This window comes from Dermacentor silvarum, chromosome 1, assembly GCF_013339745.2.
Source record: "Dermacentor silvarum isolate Dsil-2018 chromosome 1, BIME_Dsil_1.4, whole genome shotgun sequence".
Taxonomy (NCBI): Eukaryota; Metazoa; Arthropoda; class Arachnida; order Ixodida; family Ixodidae; genus Dermacentor; species Dermacentor silvarum.
Window position 1 is genome coordinate 338,377,209 of NC_051154.1, and position 23,552 is coordinate 338,400,760.

Here is a 23,552-nt window from a genome sequence, read left to right on the forward strand (position 1 = left end):
TGTATGTAGGGCAGCAAAGGTTTTTAGCGAGCAAGCAACCTGATGCTTTCATATCCGTTTGCATTATCTTTAAGAAAAGTAGCTATACGCACTTTTGCTACAATGACAGTGCTGTTCACAGCATTCATCACGGTGAGTGCGGCTTGCCACTTTCACCAGAATTACCGTGGGATGATTTATCACTGGTCTAACATAACACGTCGAACTTCGACTCCTTATATTTTCATCTCAATCCATATTTCTGCCATGTACACGCATTCAAGTCGCATGCATCTCTGCACAGGGGGTCTTCTTGGAGCTACCATCGGAAGCGGACGTGAGGTTCAGAGCTCTTGCGTCTACGGAAGACGCTACACCGTCTCGCGCACGTTTCTTCGCCCGATTCCGACCTCCACAACGAATGCTTCCCGCGGCCTTCCTCGGCAACGTCAAGATCACCACCGATGGAGCAGGGACCTAGCCTGGGTGGAGCAGGAGCAGGGACCCGGTCAGACCTAGCGTCGGCGGGGCCGCCGCGCCGACGCTAGGTCTGATCCAGCAGCCGGCAGCCTAGAGACACAGCATTCGAAACAAATTGGACCACGACGACCCCAGGGACCCCCACCTCTGATGATATTAAAGTCATCCTGCGCCCAAGAAACGGTCTCACGTTCGGTGAGTGGCCTCGACACACTCTGACTCGTGCCGTCGGCATCGAGGCGGGTCTCAAGGGACAAGAGGTCGACGAACTTCACCTGTGTGTCCAAGTCGCTCAAAACATCGCCCTCATCAGCACGCCAAGCGAAAGAATCGCGACCAACCTTAACAAGATGGCATCGCATACACTTGGCTCGCATCGCTACCCCATCTCAGCATACATCGCCTCACCCGATAATTCCTGCAACGGAATCATCACGGGTCCTGACGCAGGGACTACACCAACTGAACCTTTAGACCACCTGCTGGCCCCTGGGGTGGAAATCCTCCATGCTCGCATGATGGGGCGAACAGCCACAGCCATTATTACATTTGCTGGCCTCAAGGTGCCTCGCTACGTGAGGTATTATGGAGCCGAGTACAGATGCTACATACAGGCCCCGAGGGCCCAGGTCTGTGGCATCTGCCTCACAGTGGGTCACCGTGCAGACGTCTGTCCCACACCAAGCATCAAGCGCTGCACCACATGTGGGACTGAAAACCCATCCAACACTGAGCCTCACCAGTGCCAGCCGTGGTGCATGACGTGCAAAGGCGATCACCCGACCACCGATCCCCGCTGTCCAAGCCGGGCACGAAAGCCACCCAACAAGAAGCGAGTGCGCCGGGAACTCGAGAAACAAAAACGGCAACAGAACTATCCTCGGGCCCAATCGAGAGAGCGATGAAGCCGATTCCGGTCCCCATCCCGATCCCCATCTCGGTCGCGATCCCCGAGCCGAGGCCCTGCCGATAGTTCCAAGAACAGCGAGCGGGGACAACCAGCATCTTCCTCATCACCACTATCGTCACCACCACCGGCCAAGAAGAAGCCACCACCACTACCGCAACAGCTACCATCAGCAGCATCCGGAGGGCTAGCCGGACTATAAAGGGGTAAGTTGGGTGGAGGGCCCACCACCTTCACTGCGCAAATCTCCCTCACCCTCATCCGAAGCTCATTCCCTACCACAACCACAATCCCAACAACAGGCGCCTCGCGTCAAGATCCCTCCTGAGTCTGTAACTGCAATGTGCCGCGACCTCCAGCATGAGCTTCGATGAGACTTACACCGTGCTATACAAGAAATGCGAGAAAGATCCTCACGGAGGTTAAGGAAATGATTCGAGCCGCCTTCGTCGACTTCCAAACCACGGTGCTGAAACCAATGCTTCATGAAATTACCAATGAACTCAAGCAAAGCGTGCGAGAGCTCCCGGCACAATCCCTTCTATCTAAATCATCCTCCTCATCCTCACTAGTCGCACGCGCTATACCAACATCAGCACCGTCACTAACGACAAGTGAGCGCGCTCACCCATACGTTCGCCCAGCCCAACTACAGAATGATGGCTCCTCCAATGCAAATGCATAATAGAACGGCGGGACTGATGCTGTGGCAGTGGAATTGCAGGGGGCATCGATCTAAACGGGGCTCGCTGCAACAGTACGTTGCCGCAGTGTCAGAACCACCGGACATCATACTTCTCCAAGAGCCAGGCGCCACACTTGCTCCTATCAGTGGCTACGAGGTCCTAAGGGGCTCGGACGCAGCGAAAGTGTGCGGGCTCGTGTCCAGGAGACTCACCTATACCCATAATACCCTCACGTCGGATATCCCTCATCAAATCATCGAGATTGTCCCTGCGGACGTGCGACAAAATAGCATGTACATCTTAAATGGGTACAGTGCACCTTGTGCTCGGGGGGACAATTTCCAATATCTACTCGCGGAACTCATCAAGATGGGCCCACAGTTGGTAGTGTGCGGAAATGCCGCACACGTGGCCTGGGGGTATCGCAGTAACACACCTAAGGGCACCCAACTTTGGGACCTCACACATAATCACCGACTCACCCTCATAACAGATCATACCCAGCCTACTCGCCAGGGAGCCAGTGTTGAGAGAGACACTTGCCCGGATCTTACATTCACGAGAGGGCTCCAGGGTGAGTGGCTGAACACTGGTGAGACGCTGGGTAGCGATCATTACATTCTCGTCATCCACATCATTCTCACAAGTTACAAACGTCCTGAAAAGAAAACTTGCATTACGAATTGGACCAAACTCTGCAAAATTCGCAGAGATCGAGCCACAGGAGATGAAAGCCCAGAAAATTACGCCAGTTGGCTCAGTGATTTACGCAAGGATTTAAATAAAACCACTAGCCGCATAACCACCGCGACCAAGACCCCTGAGGTTGACCCGCATCTCCTACATCTGTGGGATGCGCACCGAAGCCTCACGAAACGGTGGAAGCGGCAAAAGCTCAATCGAAAATTGCGCCTCAGAATATCCCAAATCACGATGGCGGCACAGGAATATACAGACCAGCTGACCAGTGCTAACTGGCATACCTTTAGCGGTAAGCTAAGTGGTACGCTTGGCACCACGAGAACCTGGGCCATCCTTCGGTCACTAATAGATCCGAGAAACACGAAATCGCATAATAGCCGGCAGCTGCAAATACTCCTCCACCAGTACGGAGGAGACGGAGACAAGCGCCTAAAGAACCTTGAACAAAGGTACATCTCCCGTGGCCCTCAGCCAAGCTATCCGGACTATCCGTATACAGAAGAAAATGATCAAATGGGCACTGACATAACTCTCCAAGAAATCAAAGCTGCACTCGCAGACATTCACAGGAATATGGCACCCAGTGAGGATGGGATACGATACACTCTAATGCGAAATCTCCCGGATGAGGACCTGGAAACGCTCTGCGCAATGTACAATCAGCACTGGCACGCCGGCACTCTTCCTCTGGAATGGCGACGTGCTGAAATCACTTTCATGCTCAAGCCCGGGAAACCACTCTCCATCGAAAATTTACGGCCTGTTTCCCTCAACTCATGCATTGGAAAGCTGCTTGAGTATGTAATCCTAAAGAGGCTCCAACCTTTCTTGGAAATTCAAAATTTTTTCTCCAACACACAGTTTGGATTTCGCCCCCATTTGTCCGCTCATGATGTTCTTCTTCAAATCAAAGTGGATCTCGTTCACCCCCCCCCCCCCATCAGGGTGCAAACGAGAGCTCTTTTGGCACTTGATGTCAAGGGAGCTTTCGATAACGTTTCCCATGGAAGCGTTTCCCATTACCGACATTACAGCACTGACAGTGGCTAGGGCTTTCACAAACGGCTGGGTATCACGCTTTCGATGCCCTTCTGTCGTCACCACACATCGCGGTCGTCAATTTCAATCGGCCCTTTTCGCCACACTTGCCAATATCTTGGGCATTCGACACATCCACACGACTGCCTACCATCCTACCGCCAATGGCATGGTCAAACGGCTTCATCGACAACTGAAAGCTGCCCTCACTGCTCACCAGCCAAGAGAACGTTGGCTTGATCACCTCCCCTTCGTACTTCTGGGCATCCGATCAGCATTGAAGACGGATCTCGGCTGTTCATCAGCCGAACTAGTCTATGGCGTGTCCTTGCGTCGTCCAGGGGAATTCTTTGAGCCGTCGTCGCCCCCTTCTACTCATGATGCCTCCACGTACATTCGAGAGCTGCACACCACGTTTCACGACTTTGCTCCTGTAATTCCTGCCGACCGAAAACTCCAGTCTGTCTTCGTCAGGATCTGCATGACTGCAGTCACGTCTTCGTTCGGCGTGACCAAATACGGCCACCACTCACACCGGCCTATGATGGCCCATTTCGCGTACTCCATCTGTCATATGTAAGAGGCCGCCTGCGGCGCGAAAAAGAAGAGCACGTGAAGCACGGTGTTCGGAACGACACGAGCTCTCGAGGCGCGTGAGCTGAGGCAGAATCGGGGGATGAACGGCGCTGACGGTGGATTATCGACGTGGCTCCGGGCCAGGAAGGTCGCATCGCCAGCTACGCTCTGGCAACGGGAGACTTGGGGGTCTGGCTGAGCCCGTGACGTTGGCCGTCCAAGGTGTGGCCGTCGACCTCGGCAAGTTTGAGCGAGCCTCCTGGACTGGCTGCAGCCTCTCACGGCAGGACCGGGCACCCCAGAGAGGATCCCCCTTCTGCGGCAGACCGGCACGTTCGATTCTCCGCGGGACGCCACGTCGGCACACATGAAGAAGTTACGACGCATCCCAACGCTAGGCCTATCCAGGTGGGCCTGAGCAACGCCGATCGCGCTCAATGAAGACTTACTGACGAGCTCATCACCGACGAAGTACCGGCAAGCTCACCACCGAGAAAAGAGACGACGCGACGACGACTACATCATCCACAAGACCGACAACTGCTTGGGAAAGGAGCCGACAAGTCCGAACAGATGTGCAACGACGGGTGCAGCAAGGTGACTCTGTAGCGTTTCAGGCGCGCGTCTCGGCGATAAGACAGGGTTGCCTGACTTTGAACGATTAGACGCTACATACATGCGTAGGTGCAAATTAGAACTTGTTTATTGTATTGAGCTTTAGGTTGTTCCTGTATTTGTTCGATATGCTATACTATGATTGATTTTTAGTTTGAGGTTTTTGGTTGTGAGTTTGCGTGTGATTAAAACTCTGTTTGCTGTGTCGCCATCCATCTTCCTTCTCCATCTCTTTTACCACCCGCACGCCTCCGAGATCGGTGACAAAAAACATCACACCATCGTACACCTAAGACGTTCACGCTGGACATCAACGGCCGTGAAGACGTCGTGGCTGCCGATCGACTAAAACCTGCCTACATTGCCGCTCTCGTGTCCGTGGAGCTTCCATCTCCAGTCTGGATGCCAACACCCAAGCACTTCCACTGGGCGACTCCTATGGCTCATGCTCTACGGGGGGGGAGCCCTGTAGCGCCTCAGCATGTGGCACCCGTCAAGGAAGAAGTTGGCATTTGACCGCGCGGCAGGTGCAGAGCGAGAATAAAAAAATCAGTTCAAAAACTCAACGCTGTCAGGGCTGGATCTTTCTCGTGTTAGCTCCGACAGTTAATGATGAAAATCCAGCAGAACGTATGGCGTATTCCAAGGTCAAGTGTAAGAGAGCGTTGGCCTTATGTGGGAATGGCGGAGTTGTTGATCGCTTGGAGTGGGCAGGTCTGTTCGTTGCGATGGCGATCTGCACAGGAGGCCGGTATGATGCTAACCTGGGCTCCTGTGTCGACGAGGAAGCAAGCGCCAGTGATCTTATCGGAAACATAGAAAAGGCAGCATGACTTTCGACCAGTACCACTTGCGGCCATCAGTAGCCGGTCGTCGCATTTCCCGACCAGGAGCACGGGCGAGTGCACTTGCGAGCAGAGGCCCCAAATTGGCAATGGTACCAGCACATGGTCGAGGACGAGCCGTCTCGTGGCTTGTCGGTTGTCTGAAGTCCCGGAGAGCCTGGAGACATCGAGGAGCGACTGTGGAACTGGAACCTGGATGCCGATCGGCAATGCGCAGGTACGAAGTCATCGAGACGTCTGACTAGGGCGTCCAAACGGTTCTCGATGCTCGCGAGCGCGGGGTCTGCAGCGGTGGCCGGTGGCGACGTGGTCACGGCGTTGAGGCTATGTGCCCGCGAGTAGTCTGCCACTCGATCAACCATTTCAGCAAGCGTGTCTACTGGGACATCTCCTGTAGCGACAAGGACCGGGACCATGCTCTGCGGTAAGCACTGGAAGAACAACTCGCGCAACAGCTTCTCCTCTTGAGGGACGGAGGTCCCGCCAATGAGCTGGCGCATGCGTCGCAGGAGCTGGGATGGGCGACGGTCACCGAGCTCTGTGGCCATGATGAGCTGTTGGAGTCTGCTGTGTTCAGACTCGGACTTGCGGGAAATGATAGCTTTCTTCAACGTGTCGTAGGGATGGCTCGGGTGCGGCGAAGCTAAAATATCTTCGAAGTCTTCGGCTACGTCCGGAGGAAAGGAGGACACCAGATGCCAGTACCTGGTCTGTTGGCTGGTGATTTGCCGTAGACGGAAGTGCGCCACGACCTGCAGTAACCATGTGCAGGGGCTGCTTGGATAAATTGGTGGCAGGTTGATGTGTTGGATCGCAGCCACCGCAGCACTGCTAGGTCTGGCGTCTTCTTGGGCGTCAGGACCAGTAGGCTGGGTGGAAGAGCCGGCGGGATCCATGCGGGATGGTTGGGGTTGTGTGTTCTTTATCGGGTCACCATTAACTGTCAGAGCTAACACGAGAAAGATCCAGCCCTGACAGCGTTGAGTTTTCGAACTGATTTCTTTATTCTCGCTCTGCACCTGCCGCACGGTCGAATGCCAACTTCTTCTTCCTTGACGGGCGACGCGTGCTGAGGCGCTACACCATGATCTCATCCTTGAGAACCTGGCCCACTCCCACTGTGGCTCCCGCATGTATAATTACGTACGAGCCTTTCTCAAGGACCACGTGGCCACAGTGGGAATGGGCCCATACCGATCATCAGACATTGAAATTACCGGAGTGGGCACGCCTCAGGGGTCGGTGCTCTCGCCAACGTTATTCAACAAAGCTATGGCGAGGCTACCTCAGTTCCTGGAGGAAGTCGAGGGGCTATGCCACGTGATATATGCGAACGAACTGACTCTTTGGACGAGCACCGGCTCGGACGGAGAAATTCAGGACCACCTACAGAGGGCGGTGGATATAGTGCAGGCGTACCTCGCGAATGGAAACCTCGAATGTGCACCACATAAGTCAGAATTATTATTAATGTGATCCAGAAACATCTCCGAAACGCCAAGCCCAGTGATTGAAGTCACAATCCAAGGTAGACCAATTCAGACTGCACAAAGGGTCCGAGTCCTTGGTTATCATCTCCAATCGTATGCCAAAGCTCACTTCACGGTAGATCTCCTTGGATGACAGTGCGAGCAAATCATAGGTATGATGAGGCGCGTCAGTAACCGCCGCTCGGGACTTAAGGAAGCTGACATGCTACGGTTGGTCAAGGCATGCATTATCAGCCGTCTAACCTACCACCTTCCATATCACAACCTGACCTTAACCCAGACTAACCGCATAAACACCATCATTAGGAGAGCCGTTAAACAAGCACTAGGAATTCCTCTCCATGCTTCCACGGATACCTACTTGCTCTAGGGGTACACAACACCATCGAGGAACACATCGAAGCCCACAGAATGGCACAACTTGAGAGATTAAGCCTGACCTCCACAGGCAGGCATTTGCTTTCAAGGCTGGGCTACCCACAGCATTCACCCTGTACGCGAGAGCAAGTCCCCGTTCCCTCAAACATCGGAACCTTACTCACCATAGCACCGATACCACGCAATATGCATCCAGAGTATCATAATGGTCGCCGCATTGCACGTGTTAAATACCTTCAGAAATTCCTCAATACCCTACCGGAAGGCACCGCCTATTACACCGACGCTGCCCAGTACACTCTTTCGACCGAGAACAAAGAAAAACAAGTGTCGGTGGTGGTGGATGATCAGGGTGATATCGTATCCTCGTGCAGCATCCAAACCAGGGCTACGCGTCCAAATCCTTCTCCCGGAATGAAGCTGTCTCCCTGAGACGGCTTCAAACCAACTCGTATCCTAACCTTTTTCTCAACAAGTTCTCCCCAACCTTATACCCCACCACCTGCCCAGGCTGCGGTGCACCACCGACGACTTTCCACGTCTCGATAGAGTGCCAAAAACTACCAACTGATATCCCCATTCTAAAATCCCCCCAACCAACATATGCCCAGTGGGAGGCGATCCTCCATCACTCCGAGCCTCAGGTCTGCCTGGCCCTGATACGACGAGCAAGAGTGGTGGTGGCAGCCATTGGGGCCCTGTACTAAGGGCCCCAACCACACTAATCCTTTCACGTTATAATAAAGTTTATTCCTTCTTCTGCACAGGGTATTTTGACAGATGTCATATCAAGCGAGCCCGCTACAAGTCCTGCGTGCATCTCTTGCTCGACTGTTATGATCACAATGTAGTGGGGAAGAGAGTCCGCAGCCATTGAGAGAGGAGGACGAAGTCCAGCAGCCCGGAGAGCGCGAGACAGCGACCGACGCTCTTGAGACAAGGCTGTTGCGTAGCCCTAACTGCTGTATAAATAAACCCCCTCACAGTTTGGTGGAAAGGTGCCGGGTATCGATCCCAGTCTCCCAACCTGGAACTACGAAGCCGTACCTTACCTCCAGCGTCAGCGATGGCGGAAGAAACCACCACGCAAGGCTCCTCTCAGACTCAAGCCACCGTCTGTCCCGGCGTGCTGCCTCAGCGTCACCCACCGATATTCAGCGGGACTGATGATCAAGACGTCGAGGACTGGCTGACAACTTATCAGAGGGTAAGCGCAGTCAACAAATGGGACGATGCGACTAGGCTGACCAATGTAATCTTTTACTTGACCGGCGTCGCCAGTCTCTGGTTCCGGAACCACGAAGCGGAGATTAATAACTGGGCCTCGTTCAAAACAAAGTTTTCGGAAATCTTCGGCCGCCCCGCGGTACGCAAACTCCGCGCAGAACAGCGACTTCGTGAACGTGCTCAACAACCCGGTGAGAACTTCACCAGCTATATTGAAGACGTCGTCGACTTGTGTAAGCGTTTAAACCCGTCGATGCACGAGTCGGACAAGATCAAGCAAATCCTCAAAGGAATAGCTGATGACGCATTTCAAATGCTATTGGCAAAAGACCCACAAACCGTCGCCGATGTCGTCAGCTTGTGCCAGAGTTTCGACGAATTGCGCAAGCAACGCGCCCAAACTCGCCGCCCTCTGGAACAGAACGACTCGATCGCGGCGTTGACTTTGGGCGACCAGAATGCACTGTTGCTTCAGATCAAGCAGTTTGTACGTGAGGAGGTCGCCCGACAGCTTTCCATTTTATCGAGCACGCCCGAGCCCGCCCAGGCTCAACATCTGGCCCCAGTCATACGCCAAGTTATACAAGGAGAAGTCACTGACGCTTTGCCTTTCGCTCGTCCGCCACCTCCGGAGCCTGCGCCCTTGTCGTATGCGCAAGTCGTCGCTGCCGGGCCGCCTCGTCAACCGACCTATTCTTCCGCGTCGGCACCCGTTCGGCCCCCACCAGTTCCGTTCAGCCGACCAGTCCCCACAAATCCATGGCGCACTGCGGACAATCGCCCTATCTGTTATTCTTGCGGCTATGCAGGACATGTGGCACGCTTCTGTCGCCGTCGCCCTCCTGTTCCAATAGACGTCATGCGACCGTCTGCTTACGATCCTGGGCGCTTTGACGGCACAGCGCAGCTACAACAATCCTCTTCGCCCGAGCGCATGCCCTCAGCTACCCGCCGATCTCCATCCCCCCGACGTCGCTCTCTGTCACCTATGCGCCGTCGACCCTGCCCTTCTGACGCGGAAAACTAAACGTCGCAGTTCCCGAGGCACGAACTGCGTCGTCGTCGAAAAGTTCAAGTCCTCGAATTTCTCCAGCGAACCTCATTGACGTTATTGTGGATGGCTTTCGTACCCTTGCGCTTGTGGACACTGGTGCTGCCGTTTCAGTGATTGATGTAAAACTTTGCCACTTGCTTCGGAAGGTTACGACGACGTCAAGGGGATTATCCCTCCGTACCGCCAGCGCACACCATATTCAGCCGTTAGCCGCCTGCACAGCCCGCGTCATAATTCAAGATGTTGTTTATCCCATTGAGTTTCTTGTGCTACCAGCCTGTTCGCATGATGTCATCCTCGGTTGGGATTTTCTTTCTCGCCATCATGCTGTTATTGACTGTGCTCGTGCCGAGGTGGTGTTCTCACCGTTGTGTTCCGCGTCGTCTGCACCTACAATGAAAAAGTTGTTTGTCGCCGAGGATACGGCCATACCACCCAGTAGTGCAGTCCTTGTCCCCGTGTCCTGTGCCGCTGTTCGTGAGTCTACAGTTCTCTTTACACCCTCCGAGACCATTCAACACCGCAGGAATCTCACGTTGCCTTTTGCCGTTCTCGACATGACCTACGGCGCCACATCCTTATTTGTTATGAATCCGTTGCCGGTTCCCTCAACCTTACTCCGTGGAGAGTGTATCGGCACAATTCAGGCGTTCGACGTATCGTCCATCTTCTGCCTTGACGACATGGACAACTTGCAGCTTAGTGCCCTGACACCTGCTGCTAGTACGCCTGATCGAGCACCTTTAAGTATGTTCGGCTCCGCCATCGACGATGAACTTGCAGAGGTACACCGCGAGAAACTTCTTGCACTCCTCCACCAGTTTCGAGGCTCGTTTGATTGCCAGAAGACGTCATTAGGCCGCACGCATACTGTTCTCCATCCGATTGACACCGGCTCACAAGCGCCTCTGCGCCAGCGCCCTTACCGCGTATCCCCTGCTGAGCGTCATGTGATCGCCGAACAAGTTGACGACATGCTTAAGCGTGGCATCATTCAGCCGTCCTGCAGCCCCTGGTCGTCGCCTGTTGTTCTTGTCAAGAAAAAAGACGGCTCAATCCGCTTCTGCGTCGACTACCGCCGATTGAACAAAGTTACTCGAAAAGATGTGTATCCCCTGCCACGCATCGATGATGCCCTGGACTGCTTGCAGGGAACCGAATTCTTTTCATCACTAGACTTACGGTCCGGTTACTGGCAGGTCCCTAAGGCACCATCCGATCGCCCGAAAACTGCCTTCGTAACTCCCGATGGGCTGTACGAATTCAATGTTATGCCCTTCGGCCTATGTAATGCCCCAGCCACATTCGAAAGGATGATGGACAGTGTCTTGCGTGGGTTGAAATGGAAGACGTGCCTGTGCTACCTGGATGACGTCGTCGTTTTCTCCCCTGATTTCGACAGTCATCTCCGTCGGCTTCACGAGGTACTGAGCTGTTTGACGCGCGCAGGCCTTCAGCTTAACATCAAGAAATGCCGATTCGGCGCTCGCAAACTCACCATCCTTGGCCACGTAGTCTCTAAGGACGGCGTCCTTCCCGATCCGCAGAAACTTCGTGCTGTTGCTGAATTCCCGAAGCCTACCACCGTGAAAGCGCTTCGCAGCTTCCTTGGTCTATGCTCCTACTTTCGCCGCTTTGTGCAGAACTTCGCTTCTATAATAGCACCACTGACGAAGCTGCTCAGCGGCGATAGCTGTCTGTCTGGTTGGTCGCCGGCGTGTGATGAGGCTTTCGCAACACTACGTCGTCTCTTGACTTCACCGCCCATCCTACGTCACTTCGACCCTACCGCTCCGACCGAGGTACACACGGATGCTAGTGGGATCGGCCTTGGCGCTGTCCTCGCCCAACGTAAGCCGGGCTTCTCTGAGTACGTTGTTGCCTATGCGAGTCGTGCCCTTACCAAGGCAGAGTCCAAGTACTCGGTTACCGAGAAGGAATGTTTGGCAATTGTTTGGGCGTTGCAGAAATTCCGCCCATACTTGTATGGCCATTCGTTTGATGTCGTCACCGATCATCATTCGCTCTGTTGGCTGGCTTCACTGAAGGATCCGTCAGGTCGACTTGGACGCTGGGCGCTTCGTCTACAAGAATTCGATATTCGCGTCATTTACCGCTCAGGACGCAAGCACGCCGACGCTGACGCACTTTCCCGCTCGCCCCTGCCTTGTGACGTCGTGCCTCTTTCCCTTTCCGCGACTTCCTGTGCTAACATCGATATCACTGACATGCCTTCAGAACAGCGCAAGGATCCCTGGATCGCCTCACTGATCGACGTTCTCTCTATGCCTTCGACGACACCAGCCCCACAGCTCTCTCGTGCCCTTCGTCGCCAAGTACCTCATTATGCGCTCCGGGACGCCATGTTGTACCGCCGCAACTACCAGCCCGATGGTCGAAAGTGGCTTCTTGTTATACCTCGCCATTTGCGCTCCGACCTGTGCACGCACTTTCACGCAGACCCACAAAACGCGCATGCTGGCGTTTTGAAAACGTATGATAGACTGCGCCAGCGATTCTACTGGCGTGGAATGTACACATACGTCCGCAAGTACATTCGTTCCTGCATTGAGTGTCAACGCCGGAAAACAACTTGTCACACGCCTGGCCCATTACAACCTTTGCCGTGTCCCGCTCGCCCGTTTGATAGGATCGGCATCGACCTGTACGGACCCCTTCCTTCCACCCCTGCGGGCAATCGGTGGATTATTGTGGCCGTCGACCATCTCACTCGATATGCCGAAACCGCCGCTCTTCCAACAGCTTCAGCTCGTGATGTTGCCTTATTCATGTTGCGCAGCTTCGTTCTTCGCCACGGTGCGCCACGCGAGCTGCTTAGCGACCGAGGGCGTGTGTTTCTTTCTCAAGTCGTCCAAGAGCTTCTTAGTGAGTGCAATATCATTCATCGCACCACTACAAGTTATCATCCGCAGACTAATGGCTTGACGGAACGCTTTAACCGAACACTCGGTGATATGCTCTCCATGTACATAGCCTCCGACCATTCTAATTGGGACTTGGTGCTTCCATTTGTGACATATGCCTACAACACAGCCACGCAAGCCACCACTGGATTTTCACCTTTCTTTTTACTATACGGACGTGAGCCATCTTCCACACTGGATACTATACTTCCATACCGCCCGGACGCATCCGAATACCGCCCAGCCTCAGAACTTGCTCAATGTGCCGAAGAGTGCCGCCAACTCGCATGCTCATTTACATCAGTGACACAAGGTCTTCAAAAAGAGCGCCTTGACTCGGCTGAACCTACCCCTACCTTCCCTGTTGGCTCGTTCGTGTGGCTTTCAATTCCATGCCCCACCCCTGGTCTCTCCCGCAAGTTTGCAGCGAAATATCACGGTCCCTACCGGATCGTTGAACGCACATCGCCGGTGAACTACGTCGTCGAGCCTGTGACACCTCCCACCGACAGACGCTGCCGCGGTCGTGAAACAGTCCACGTGAGCCGCTTAAAGCCCTACTACGACCCTCTGGTGCTTGCCTCACCTTGAGTCGCCAGGATGGCTCCTCTTCGCCGCCGGGGCCAATGTAGTGGGGAAGAGAGTCCGCAGCCATTGAGAGAGGAGGACGAAGTCCAGCAGCCCGGAGAGCGCGAGACAGCGACCGACGCTCTTGAGACAAGGCTGTTGCGTAGCCCTAACTGCTGTATAAATAAACCCCCTCACAACTATATTATTTCATATTCAGTGACCTTATTAGCCTAGCATGTCACTGCCGCTTCGTTTCGAGGTATGTGCGAAAACTCGCATCGGGCTCGGTCGAATATGTCTGGCACTGCAGCACCAGGCAGTAAACCATGCTGTCAGAGTGGGCAACTAAATTGCTGCCTTGGGAATGAGACACATATTCCACAACCCTACAACCAAGACTTCAATCGCCTAGCCAGCGAGCAGCGCCGGCTGCAGCAAAGGTGCGAACGTGAGTCATGTGATGTCGCTTCCTACGTCATAGTGATAGCAGCGCCAGTCTTTCCAGTGGTGGTCTTCGAGGCCAACACTCAGTCCACGGCGCAATAATTTTTCAGGAGGCGAAACAGCACTGTCCCCTGCGTCTCAATAAAGTAACATAGCAGGGCATGGCACTCATGCGCCATCTATTGCGCGGAGTTCATGGCGACAGGGATGGGGCGCAGGGAGTGTGCGACGTTTCAAGGCTGTTCTGGCGCTCGCCACTCTTAAGTCAAAGGGAGGCACTTTTTCAATCCGATTGCAAAACAACAAAAGGAACGACTTTTTATTTTTTTTTCATCGCAAAATGTACATATCAGACAGAGCACGTTTAACGTTTTGCAGACATCATACATCATTGGACAAGACAATATATCTTGTTCTCTTATTACCTTCCCTAACAAGCCCCAATGGGATGATGAATAATATGTCCACGGTCCCTTCTATGCATGTACATTCATGATAGCAACATTACTGGCACCCTAACGTCAGGTATTAAAGTCTGCAACGTCACTGGTACCAGCGCTTGCACTCAAACAGTTTGAAGCAATGATAAAAGAACGACTCTCTGCGGACTCTTGGCAAACATTGAAGGTGAAAGGATGAGCCATTAAACTTTACAAGTCTTTTGGCATGACTTGGCCTCCAAGCTTGCCATAGTACCACTTCCTCTGTATACCACTCTCTGTAAAGTGATTCTCGCAAACAATACATGCGTGACGCAACTATGGTGCCAGCAAATCCATCAAAAACAAAGAAAAAAGTAAAGATGGAAATGGCATGCTGCGGTTGATAGGCTGCGCCGTGTGACATGTGCCGTGAAGCCGTCTGCCTTCATCGAGACGCGACCACACCGCAGATCATTCCGTTTGTTGTAAATTAACTGAGTAGGCAATTGGGTCAGTAAATGTGCACAGCTCTCCCTTAGGCTCCATGCGAAACTTTTAGGGTGTAGATACACTGTTTGTTATAACTGAAAGTTCACTTTAGGTGGAATCTTTATAAGTGAGCCTGACTGGAGTTTTTGGTCGCAAATGTGAGCAGTGAGAGAAATCTCTCTAGCTTTTGTAGAATTTCCTGATGTGTATTAAGTGGAGTTGAGAACACCTCAAAAATTAGATGTGGCAGGTGCGCGAGAAAGTAATCAAATTACTGAGCCTCAAGCAAGCAAGTAACTGAGCATTGCACTAGTTACCCTGACAAATATGTCTCAGCATAGTACTAATTACTGAAAAATGTAACTCATAATTTGCAATTTACAAGCAAGTCGCATATTCTATCAGAACGAACAAAATGTCCAGCATTTATACAAAATTCCATATTTACACTCAGAAAGACACTTTGGAAATTCGAATCAGACAGCTTGCTCTTTTGTTTCAGGGGCAAACTCATTGAAAAGCTGCCAGATAGATTAGAGCTAGGTTAACTGGATACAAGCCAACGTTTGAAAATTATTGGTATGCCTGCCAATTGTTGCAAAAAGCAGTGACAGCAAAGTTAACAAAAATTCCCTTGCGATTAGTGTGTTCCCAATTAAGCTGAATCTGTTAAGCTGCATTATTTGCAAAATATTGCAAGGTACCAAATTAACAAATATATTATTTTAAAAATTCCACCTATAGAACATCCTCTAGTCTATCTCTCTGCCACCTTCACTTCCCAAACTTGGCCTCTGTTCACAATTATCGTGCAGACAAGTAGAAGAGAGTCCTGTTTGTACTTCTTTCTGATGTATATAACTAAAAAACCACATAGAAGAAATGAATACTTGCTAGCCCAGGTGAAAATTTCCAACTGGGATCCAACTGGGATCAGCTGGGATGAACTGGTTCCAGCTGGAAACCAACTGGTCCCAGTTACACACCAACTGGGTAGCAACTGGTTCCAGTTGGGATCCAACTGGAACAATTTCCAGTTATACTGGGAGTGACTGGACCCAGTTGGGATCCAACTGGAACTTTGACCAGTTGTACTGGAATCAACTGGTTCCAGTAGAGAGGCAACTGGAACTTTCACCAGTTGTACTGGAATCAACTAGTTCCAGTTGGATTCCAACTGGAACTTTGACCAGTTGTATCAGTAGCAACTGGAACCAACTTAAACATTGGCCAGTTGTTCTGGTAGCAACTGGTTCCAGTTTGAGTCCAAATGAAATGGTGACCAGAAGTTTAAATGAAAGCAAGTAACATGCAGTAACATGCAGCAGCTAGTCCTACTTATACTGAGTAATTAAGTTTGGCAGTTTTAGCAATCCTAGCAAACATTCTAATAGTAGTTTGTAATAATTAGTCTAATACATCAGTTTTGTATTAGTTGTATAAGTTTTGTATTAGACCAATAGAAATTTCTATTAGTCGTACTGATTTACCTATAAGACCAAGAGGCCGTGTGTATTAGACTTATTAGTCTTTTACAAGCAGTGTTGCATGTCTAGTAGTTTCTCTATTAGACTAATAGGTCCTATTGGCCTTATGCAGATTGTTGCTGGTCTGATACAACATGTACTGCTAGATTCCGCAGCTCTTGTTTGCTGGTGAAAGTTAATCGACAAAAAATTAGACTAGCGGACCGCTTGCTTGCATGGAGGGGTGTTTCTAATTAATCACTGAATAATTAAAAATTCTGCTGTACAATTGTGCAGGAGATTGCATTCGCATGTTTGCATTAGTTTCAGCACACCATCTCTCAGCGACGTACACAAAAGCGACGTGCGCCTACATGGTCTTGCCAATTTTGCTTCACTGAGCCTCGTCGCGATGAATCGAGGAAACAGCTAGTGTTTACAGCACAGCAAATACTCCACCACGAAAAAAAAGAAAAATGCAAACAACCAGCCATCAGATCGCAGTGCCCGGTCAGCTTACGAACAACCATATTTGTTTGCCACTGAAGTTTCGTCAGTGTCGTATTTTCTGTTGAAGTGCGCATAAAGTAAATGTTAAACTTTTAAAATTGCTAACTTGATATCGCATATAAAAGGCCGTAATATTTATTGACATCAAAGAGCAGTATCGCAGAGAAGGGAACACGGCGGGTGGGGAGGATATAAAACTGCGACCGTAGTCAGCCGTAGTTGCGCACAGCACGTGTGCCATGGCAGCTGCCATGACAAGGCGAGGCGTCACGCGAGGCGTGCGTGCGTGTTAGTGAATGAACGATGTGTTTTTAAGGAACCCGTGGTGTTAGCGCCTGCGCAATCTCATTCGTGCAGTAGTATATTTGTATAGTTTTATCTATGGATGCTGTTAATACTTCAAAACAACCCAAGGCAACTGTTGTACCCCTGTACTTCGCGACTTTGTGGATCTATCAGCGTGCATCGATGTGCAGTGTTCTCCCCGGCACCGATTTACCATTTCGAGGTAATTATACTTCTTGTTTATGCTTCTATAGTACAGTATGAGGTGTTTTCTTCTTTTTTTTTTTTATCCTGACAGTGGACGTAAGTCTGTACAGTGCCGTCGGGCTGATTGCTGTATGCGTTGCAGCAATGATCGACATGCCTGTTTCCGACAACGCTGTGCAAGATTTGTGTCTAGAGTTCTTTATATCTGCCTACTGTTTCGATGGAACACACATCTTATGTTGATTTTGTGTTCTTTATAATTGTCCTATCGTGTCACGTGGCGTCATTTTTTATTATGATAAACATTTTGAGCTAGCATTATCACACTGTCCTAAAATTAGTTTGGTAATTGAGGAGCCACATTACTCTAATGTGGAAGCAAATATTGCCAGCTTAAACGTTTAGTGGTAGAACTAGCACCCCTGTTTTTAACTGCTTCTATATGTGTGTATTTTTGTGCCCAGGTTTTTTTAACCACTTCCTCAAAAGGACGTCCTTTGGTTGAAGTCAAAGAAAAGCTCTCAATCAAGACTGCTGACCTGACAAATATCTCAAAGGAGGAATCTGTAAAAATACATGCTGCACTAATAAATGCTTTTAGCAATTTTACCTGTTTTTCGTTATGTATCTGGTACATTGCAACATTTTCTTTCACTCCAATAGACCTATTACACTAATACACTAATAGACCTACTAGACTGCGTTAGTGTCGATAACCGAATAGGCTATTAGGGTTTGTATTAGAATTTTTGCTAGGGAATTAAGCAATAATAGCTGAACTGCCTTAGTTGTATGAAATCCATGAGCAGAATACACTTTTGATAGGCTTCTGCATGGGCCAGTTGCAATGAGTACCAACTGGGACCAGTTGCAATGGGCTCCAACTGGGACCAGTTGCAATGGGCTCCAACTGGGACCAGTTGCAATGGGCTCCAACTGGGACCAGTTGCAATGGGCTCCAACTGGGACCAGTTGCAATGGGCTCCAACTGGGACCAGTTGCAATGGGCTCCAACTGGGACCAGTTGCAACTGGGCTCCAACTGGGAATTGTTCAATAAACCAGTTTAACTGGAACCAGTTGCATTCCCAGTTGGAAATTTTCACCTGGGAGTCGTGCTCCGTGTGTTTGCCCTAGTACCTATGTCTGTTTTCTCTAAGCCACATCACGCATTACAAGCAACAAATAATGCATAGCTCAGGTGCCACTTTGCAGATTTGCACTTACTGCATTTCAGTTAAAATGACAATCACCTTTAGGATGTACAGCACCCACTCGTGTCGTAAGTCTCAGCTCAAATAGCTGAGCAATATGTGAAATTACAGTGGAATCTCGTTAAACCGTACCTGACGGGGACGCGAAGAAAGTACGTGCTAAGCGGCACTACGGCTTACCCGAAAGTAATAAATATGCACTTACCTGCCTGTGGAATGAAACGCGTTTCGCAAGAAAACCAAAAAACTTCTTTATTTTGCGGAAACAGGGTGCAAAAAATCAGTCACTTTCGTTTCCCGCTTCGGCGGACTCGCAGTGACAACTGCAGTCTTGAAGCCGTCCAAGTGGAAGGCCAATGTGTCCATTAACCCTCTCTTTTCAGCGAACAGCCGCATCACATCTAGAGCTCGCACTGCTTCGCCAACGGACGGACACGGCACATCTTCCAGCTCGGCGTTGTCGTCGTCCTCACCATCGCTTGCGCTGCATAATTTGCTACTAAGCGAGTTTACAATGTCACTGTCGGACAAATCTTCACTAGTTTCGACGTCATTATCGACGTCGCAAAACGCCTGTCGCCTCTGTCGCCGCCACCTTGTCGATCCAAAACTTCTGCAAGCAGCGCCTCGCAGTCGCTGTCGTCAGCCGCTTCTTCATCGGCATCCACTTCGCTTGGATTGATTTCTTGGGCGGACACAACGAACTGTGCACGCGCGAAACAGTTCTTTATAGTTGCGGCTGTTACTTGCTGCCACGAATACGCCAGCAAATGTATCGCGCCCAGCATGTCGATGCTGTAAGTTTTCCTACTTTCCATTGCAAGAAGCATCCTGCGCAGCATGTTTTTTCGGTACAAATGTTTAACAGACCGAATTATTCCTTGGTCCAAGGGCTGTGAAAGTGCGGTTGTGTTTGCTGCCAGGAACTCCAGCTTCACGGCAGAAAGGTTCTTAAGTTCCACGTGAGCCGGTGCATTATCTATGACCATAACAATTTTTCTTCCGAGGGCGGTAAAGCGACGGTCCACTAGGTGCACGTACTCTTCAAACAGCTTCGAGGTCATCCAGGCTTTAGTGTTGTTACGATAGAACACACCTGACGGAAGTCGGCCACCCTTAAAGCATCTCGGCTTCGCGGCCTTGCCGATAATGAGGAGCGGCAGCTTTTCAGTCCCTGCCATGTTGGCTGCAAATGCGACCGATAGTCTCTCCTTCGCTTGTTTTCCACCTGTGCAGGTTTCCCCTTTAAAAGCTAGCGTTCGGTTCGGCAACATCTTAAAAAAAAGTGCCGATTCGTCCATGTTAAATATATCTTCTGGGGAATAGTCTCGCAATATATGTTGCAGATTGCCGCTGGCCCAGTCCTCCGCGCCGCTTTTGTCTGCCGCTGCACCTTCGCCGGAAACAACCTTTGTTGTTAAGTTGTACCGCGTCTTGATCCTAGCGAGCCAGCCACTGCTGCAAACAAAACTGTCGTGACCCATCTGTGTGGCGAAGCACAGCGCCTTTTCGGTAAGAAGGGGTCCGGTCACAGGCAAATTTTTTGCCCTTGCATTTTTTAGCCAACGCACCAAAGCCTCCTCGACGACTGGGTAACTCGAGCCCCTTAAACGGCAACGCTTGAGGTTGGACGGTGCACCATTAAGCACCTTCTCTCGCGCTGCCCAAATGCCACAAACAGTACTCAGTGGCAGGCCTTTCTTCCGTGCCAACACGGACTTCTTTGCTCCACGTTGAATGTCGTTGATTATATCCAGCTTTTCTTTGATGCTCATCACGCGATGCTTCACTTGCCTGTTCGACATTGTGCGGTCCTGTCCCAATCACACCGCATCCGCAGATCACTGTCGCGAAGTTCGGGCAGTCCTGTCACGATCACGTCGCGTCCTCAAGTCGTCGCGAAGTTCAGCACACGTGCGGTACGGCTGGCGAACAAAACAACTGCGCACATGTGCGCACGTCCACGGCTGCTCCGACTGCTCTCGCCGGCAACGGCGTCACGCGAGATCTCGCGAGAGCACTCGCAGACGACGGGATCTCGCTAGGTCGCTCCGCTGAGGCCTCCAAGATTACTACTCCGAGATTGTGCGCAGCGCGGCGCGGCTCGGAGGCTAGGCATCGCAATGGCCACGGAGATCCGTGCGTACGCATGCAACGCGTAGCTCGCGCTTAGCGCGCTGCGTGCAGAATCGGTTGGCCGAAGGAGCGCGAGACTGCAACGGAGTATGATGGGTATTCGACGAGTGAATACTACGCATTAACCGACAGGTACCCGATGTACCGCTATGGCTAAAGCGGGTACCAAACGCATTAAATTAAAGGGTAGCCGAGTCGGGGATTCGTCTCAACTACATTTAATAAGAAACTACGGCTTAAGCGGGTACGGTTTAACGAGGTTCCACTGTATATGGTAATGGTGCTTATCAAGATTTCTGAAGTAATTATTATTATTTTGAAAATCACCGGTTGACACTCGACACACGCCCAGAAAATTAAAATGCTTATCTTAGAGGTGACACAACAAAGAGAGCAACAAGTTGCAATACAAATAAATTTATCAAAGCCGTCATCAACAAAGCCACCATTCAAGGCATTAGAGTGTTCAGCAGCTGACAGAGCACAGATCTTCGGCAGTTGTTATTCATCTTAGGAAGAGGCTAATTAAAAGAATGTTGGTATGAGGAGCCACAAAAGCTTGCCATGGTTACAGACAAGAACATGCATTATAAGAAACCTATTAGGCAGGTCTCAAATGCTCACCATAGGCAACAATGATGTTCTCAAAAAACACGGGGCACTGGCTGAAGCAGCAGAGGCATTGCACCAGAGACCTGTCGGGAAAGCGTGCATGCAAGACCAATGTAAGCACACAACCTGGCCACACATAAGATAGAAGCACCATGCACTGGGAATCCCATAGTTCTGCTTACTGTAGCCACATATGTTATCTGCATGTGGTACCCTCAACTGCGCTGCAAAATGAACCAATGCACCTTTTTTTTTCAATACAAACAACCATACGAAGCCAACAGTTATTGGTATCAAGGAAAGCAAAGTAAAAATGTACTGTTTTTTTAATCGATACCATAGAATTAAATATGCAATTACATAGCTTCATATTTTAATAGCCAGTGTGAGTCCCTCAGTTCCCACGATTATTCTTGCCCATTGTGCAGTGAACGTCTGAACTGTGGCAGCTTTGATGTTTTCACACAGTGCAGAAGAGTATTGGACATGCTCCCAATATCGCAAATTATGCGATGCCTGCAGCTGAAAGGCTGTGCACTTGCCACCACAACTGTGAGTGGTGCTGGCTAAACACTCCCAAGGCTATGTTTCCTACATAAATGCCCACGAAAGTGGATGGAGGAATAGCTGGTTGCCGTAGCTCGACTGGCAAAGCATCGCGGAGGTTGCGATCAGGTTGTGGGGTTTAGCACCAACCGGCGACAAGTTGTCTTTGTATTCTCGTATTCTATTTTATTTACTTTTTCTTGTATTAGAAATATCAAGATCATAAATTTAACCTTCATTCATATTCAAATCCCCACTTTCAGTTACCAACAGTTCTTTTCCCTATGCTTCCCATAGCCTTATTGTCTGTTGGCTCCACATAGTTGTTACTAGATACAGAGCCCCTTGGTTCCCATGATTCTTGCTTTTTCATGAGAGGCGTGAGCACCACTGATGTGGTCGTACTGTCACGTGACTTCATCACAATGTTACTGCATGAAAGAGTGTCCTTTTTCTTTTCCGAGCTGAGGATTAGGTAAATGTACAAGAGAACACCAAAAATGTGGTCACAAGGCACCATGCCCTTTCACCAGTTATGTATTACCTATTGCTGGGTTTTTTCTCAAAGGGAGGCCAGCATGAGATTCATACAAGTGCTTTTCACAACCAGGAAAAAGGCTACCTTGTAATCCACATTGAATACATGAGAAATGAGCACACTCTGAGGCATCTGTAAAAGCGCAATGCCATGCATGCGCTTTTGGAGTGACGGCGACAAGTGACAGCGACAAGCGACAGGTTTCACTGTTGCGAAGAGCGATCTATCACTGTCGCTTGCCACGTCGCTAGTATTCGCATGACGACTTCCGGTGGCAATAGCTTGATTGCACAACAACATAGCAGCAACCAGTCTGCCCACTTCGATTTGAATTCGCTCTTCCAACTTGCTCTCTGCCGTGACAGCCACAAATAATTAGTGAAATTAACCATCACTTCCTATCATCTCAAGCTGAGGACAAAGTATTGGCATTGTCTTGTTGTTATTTAGATCAGTTCGACGCTGTTAGGCCCGAGATGCCACAGGAGTTGCGAAAGTTTTGCGTTTTGCTCACCAGATGGTGCCACAGCATTTCATGGTGGTCGCATGGAACAAATTACCACTGGTGATGACAGCATATTAAAGCTGGCTCTAATACACCTTGGTTAAAATATTGGCCTCGTGGTATGTTTGCACTTTTTTTTTACAGGCACACAGTTGTATTTATTCGGAGAACAACATAAATTTGTTGCTACTTCTTTTCACAATGTCACGTCCATGCAGTTGCTCCATGCCGCACACGACAGGGTCTGCCTGTGATGTCGCCTGTCACGGTCGCTCGAATATTGCGTGCAGGTGGTTGCCGCTTAACACAAAGCACAGTGGAAATCAACACAAGGCCACATAGACACCACAACCCCACTCTTCCCTGCAGTCTTGTGTGTTTTTGTGTAGCGTTTATCTTAACAGTGCATACTGTTATTCAAGATGCACAACTACATCAAGATGTTCCAGTCAAGTTACAGGACATCACTTTTCCATGTATGCTGACACGCTGCAGGGGTTTCTATCATTTATACACAGACAGCAGATTAGTGCCAGCCTTCATGAATGCCTATTAGCGAAGAAATGTGAATATGAGACATATTGGATGCTGCATCAAAGGCCACTCCCGGCTGCACCACGTAAATGTCAAACTGGAAACCAATATCCACCTGTGGGAACTAGCTTAAACCCTGACAGCCTCCGTTCCATGCACAGCTGGCTATTTATA

At 50.4% G+C, this 23,552-nt stretch overlaps 1 protein-coding gene across 1 annotated transcript in view; it reads right to left on the minus strand.

The window, feature by feature from the left end:
- The window catches only part of LOC119443978 (uncharacterized), a 238,883-nt gene that overhangs the window by 102,102 nt on the left and 113,229 nt on the right, over positions 1 to 23,552 (minus strand). The window contains exon 9 of the mRNA XM_049662323.1: positions 21,268 to 21,338. Coding sequence (XP_049518280.1) covers positions 21,268 to 21,338 — 71 coding nt within the window. The remainder of the gene's footprint in view (positions 1 to 21,267; positions 21,339 to 23,552) is intronic.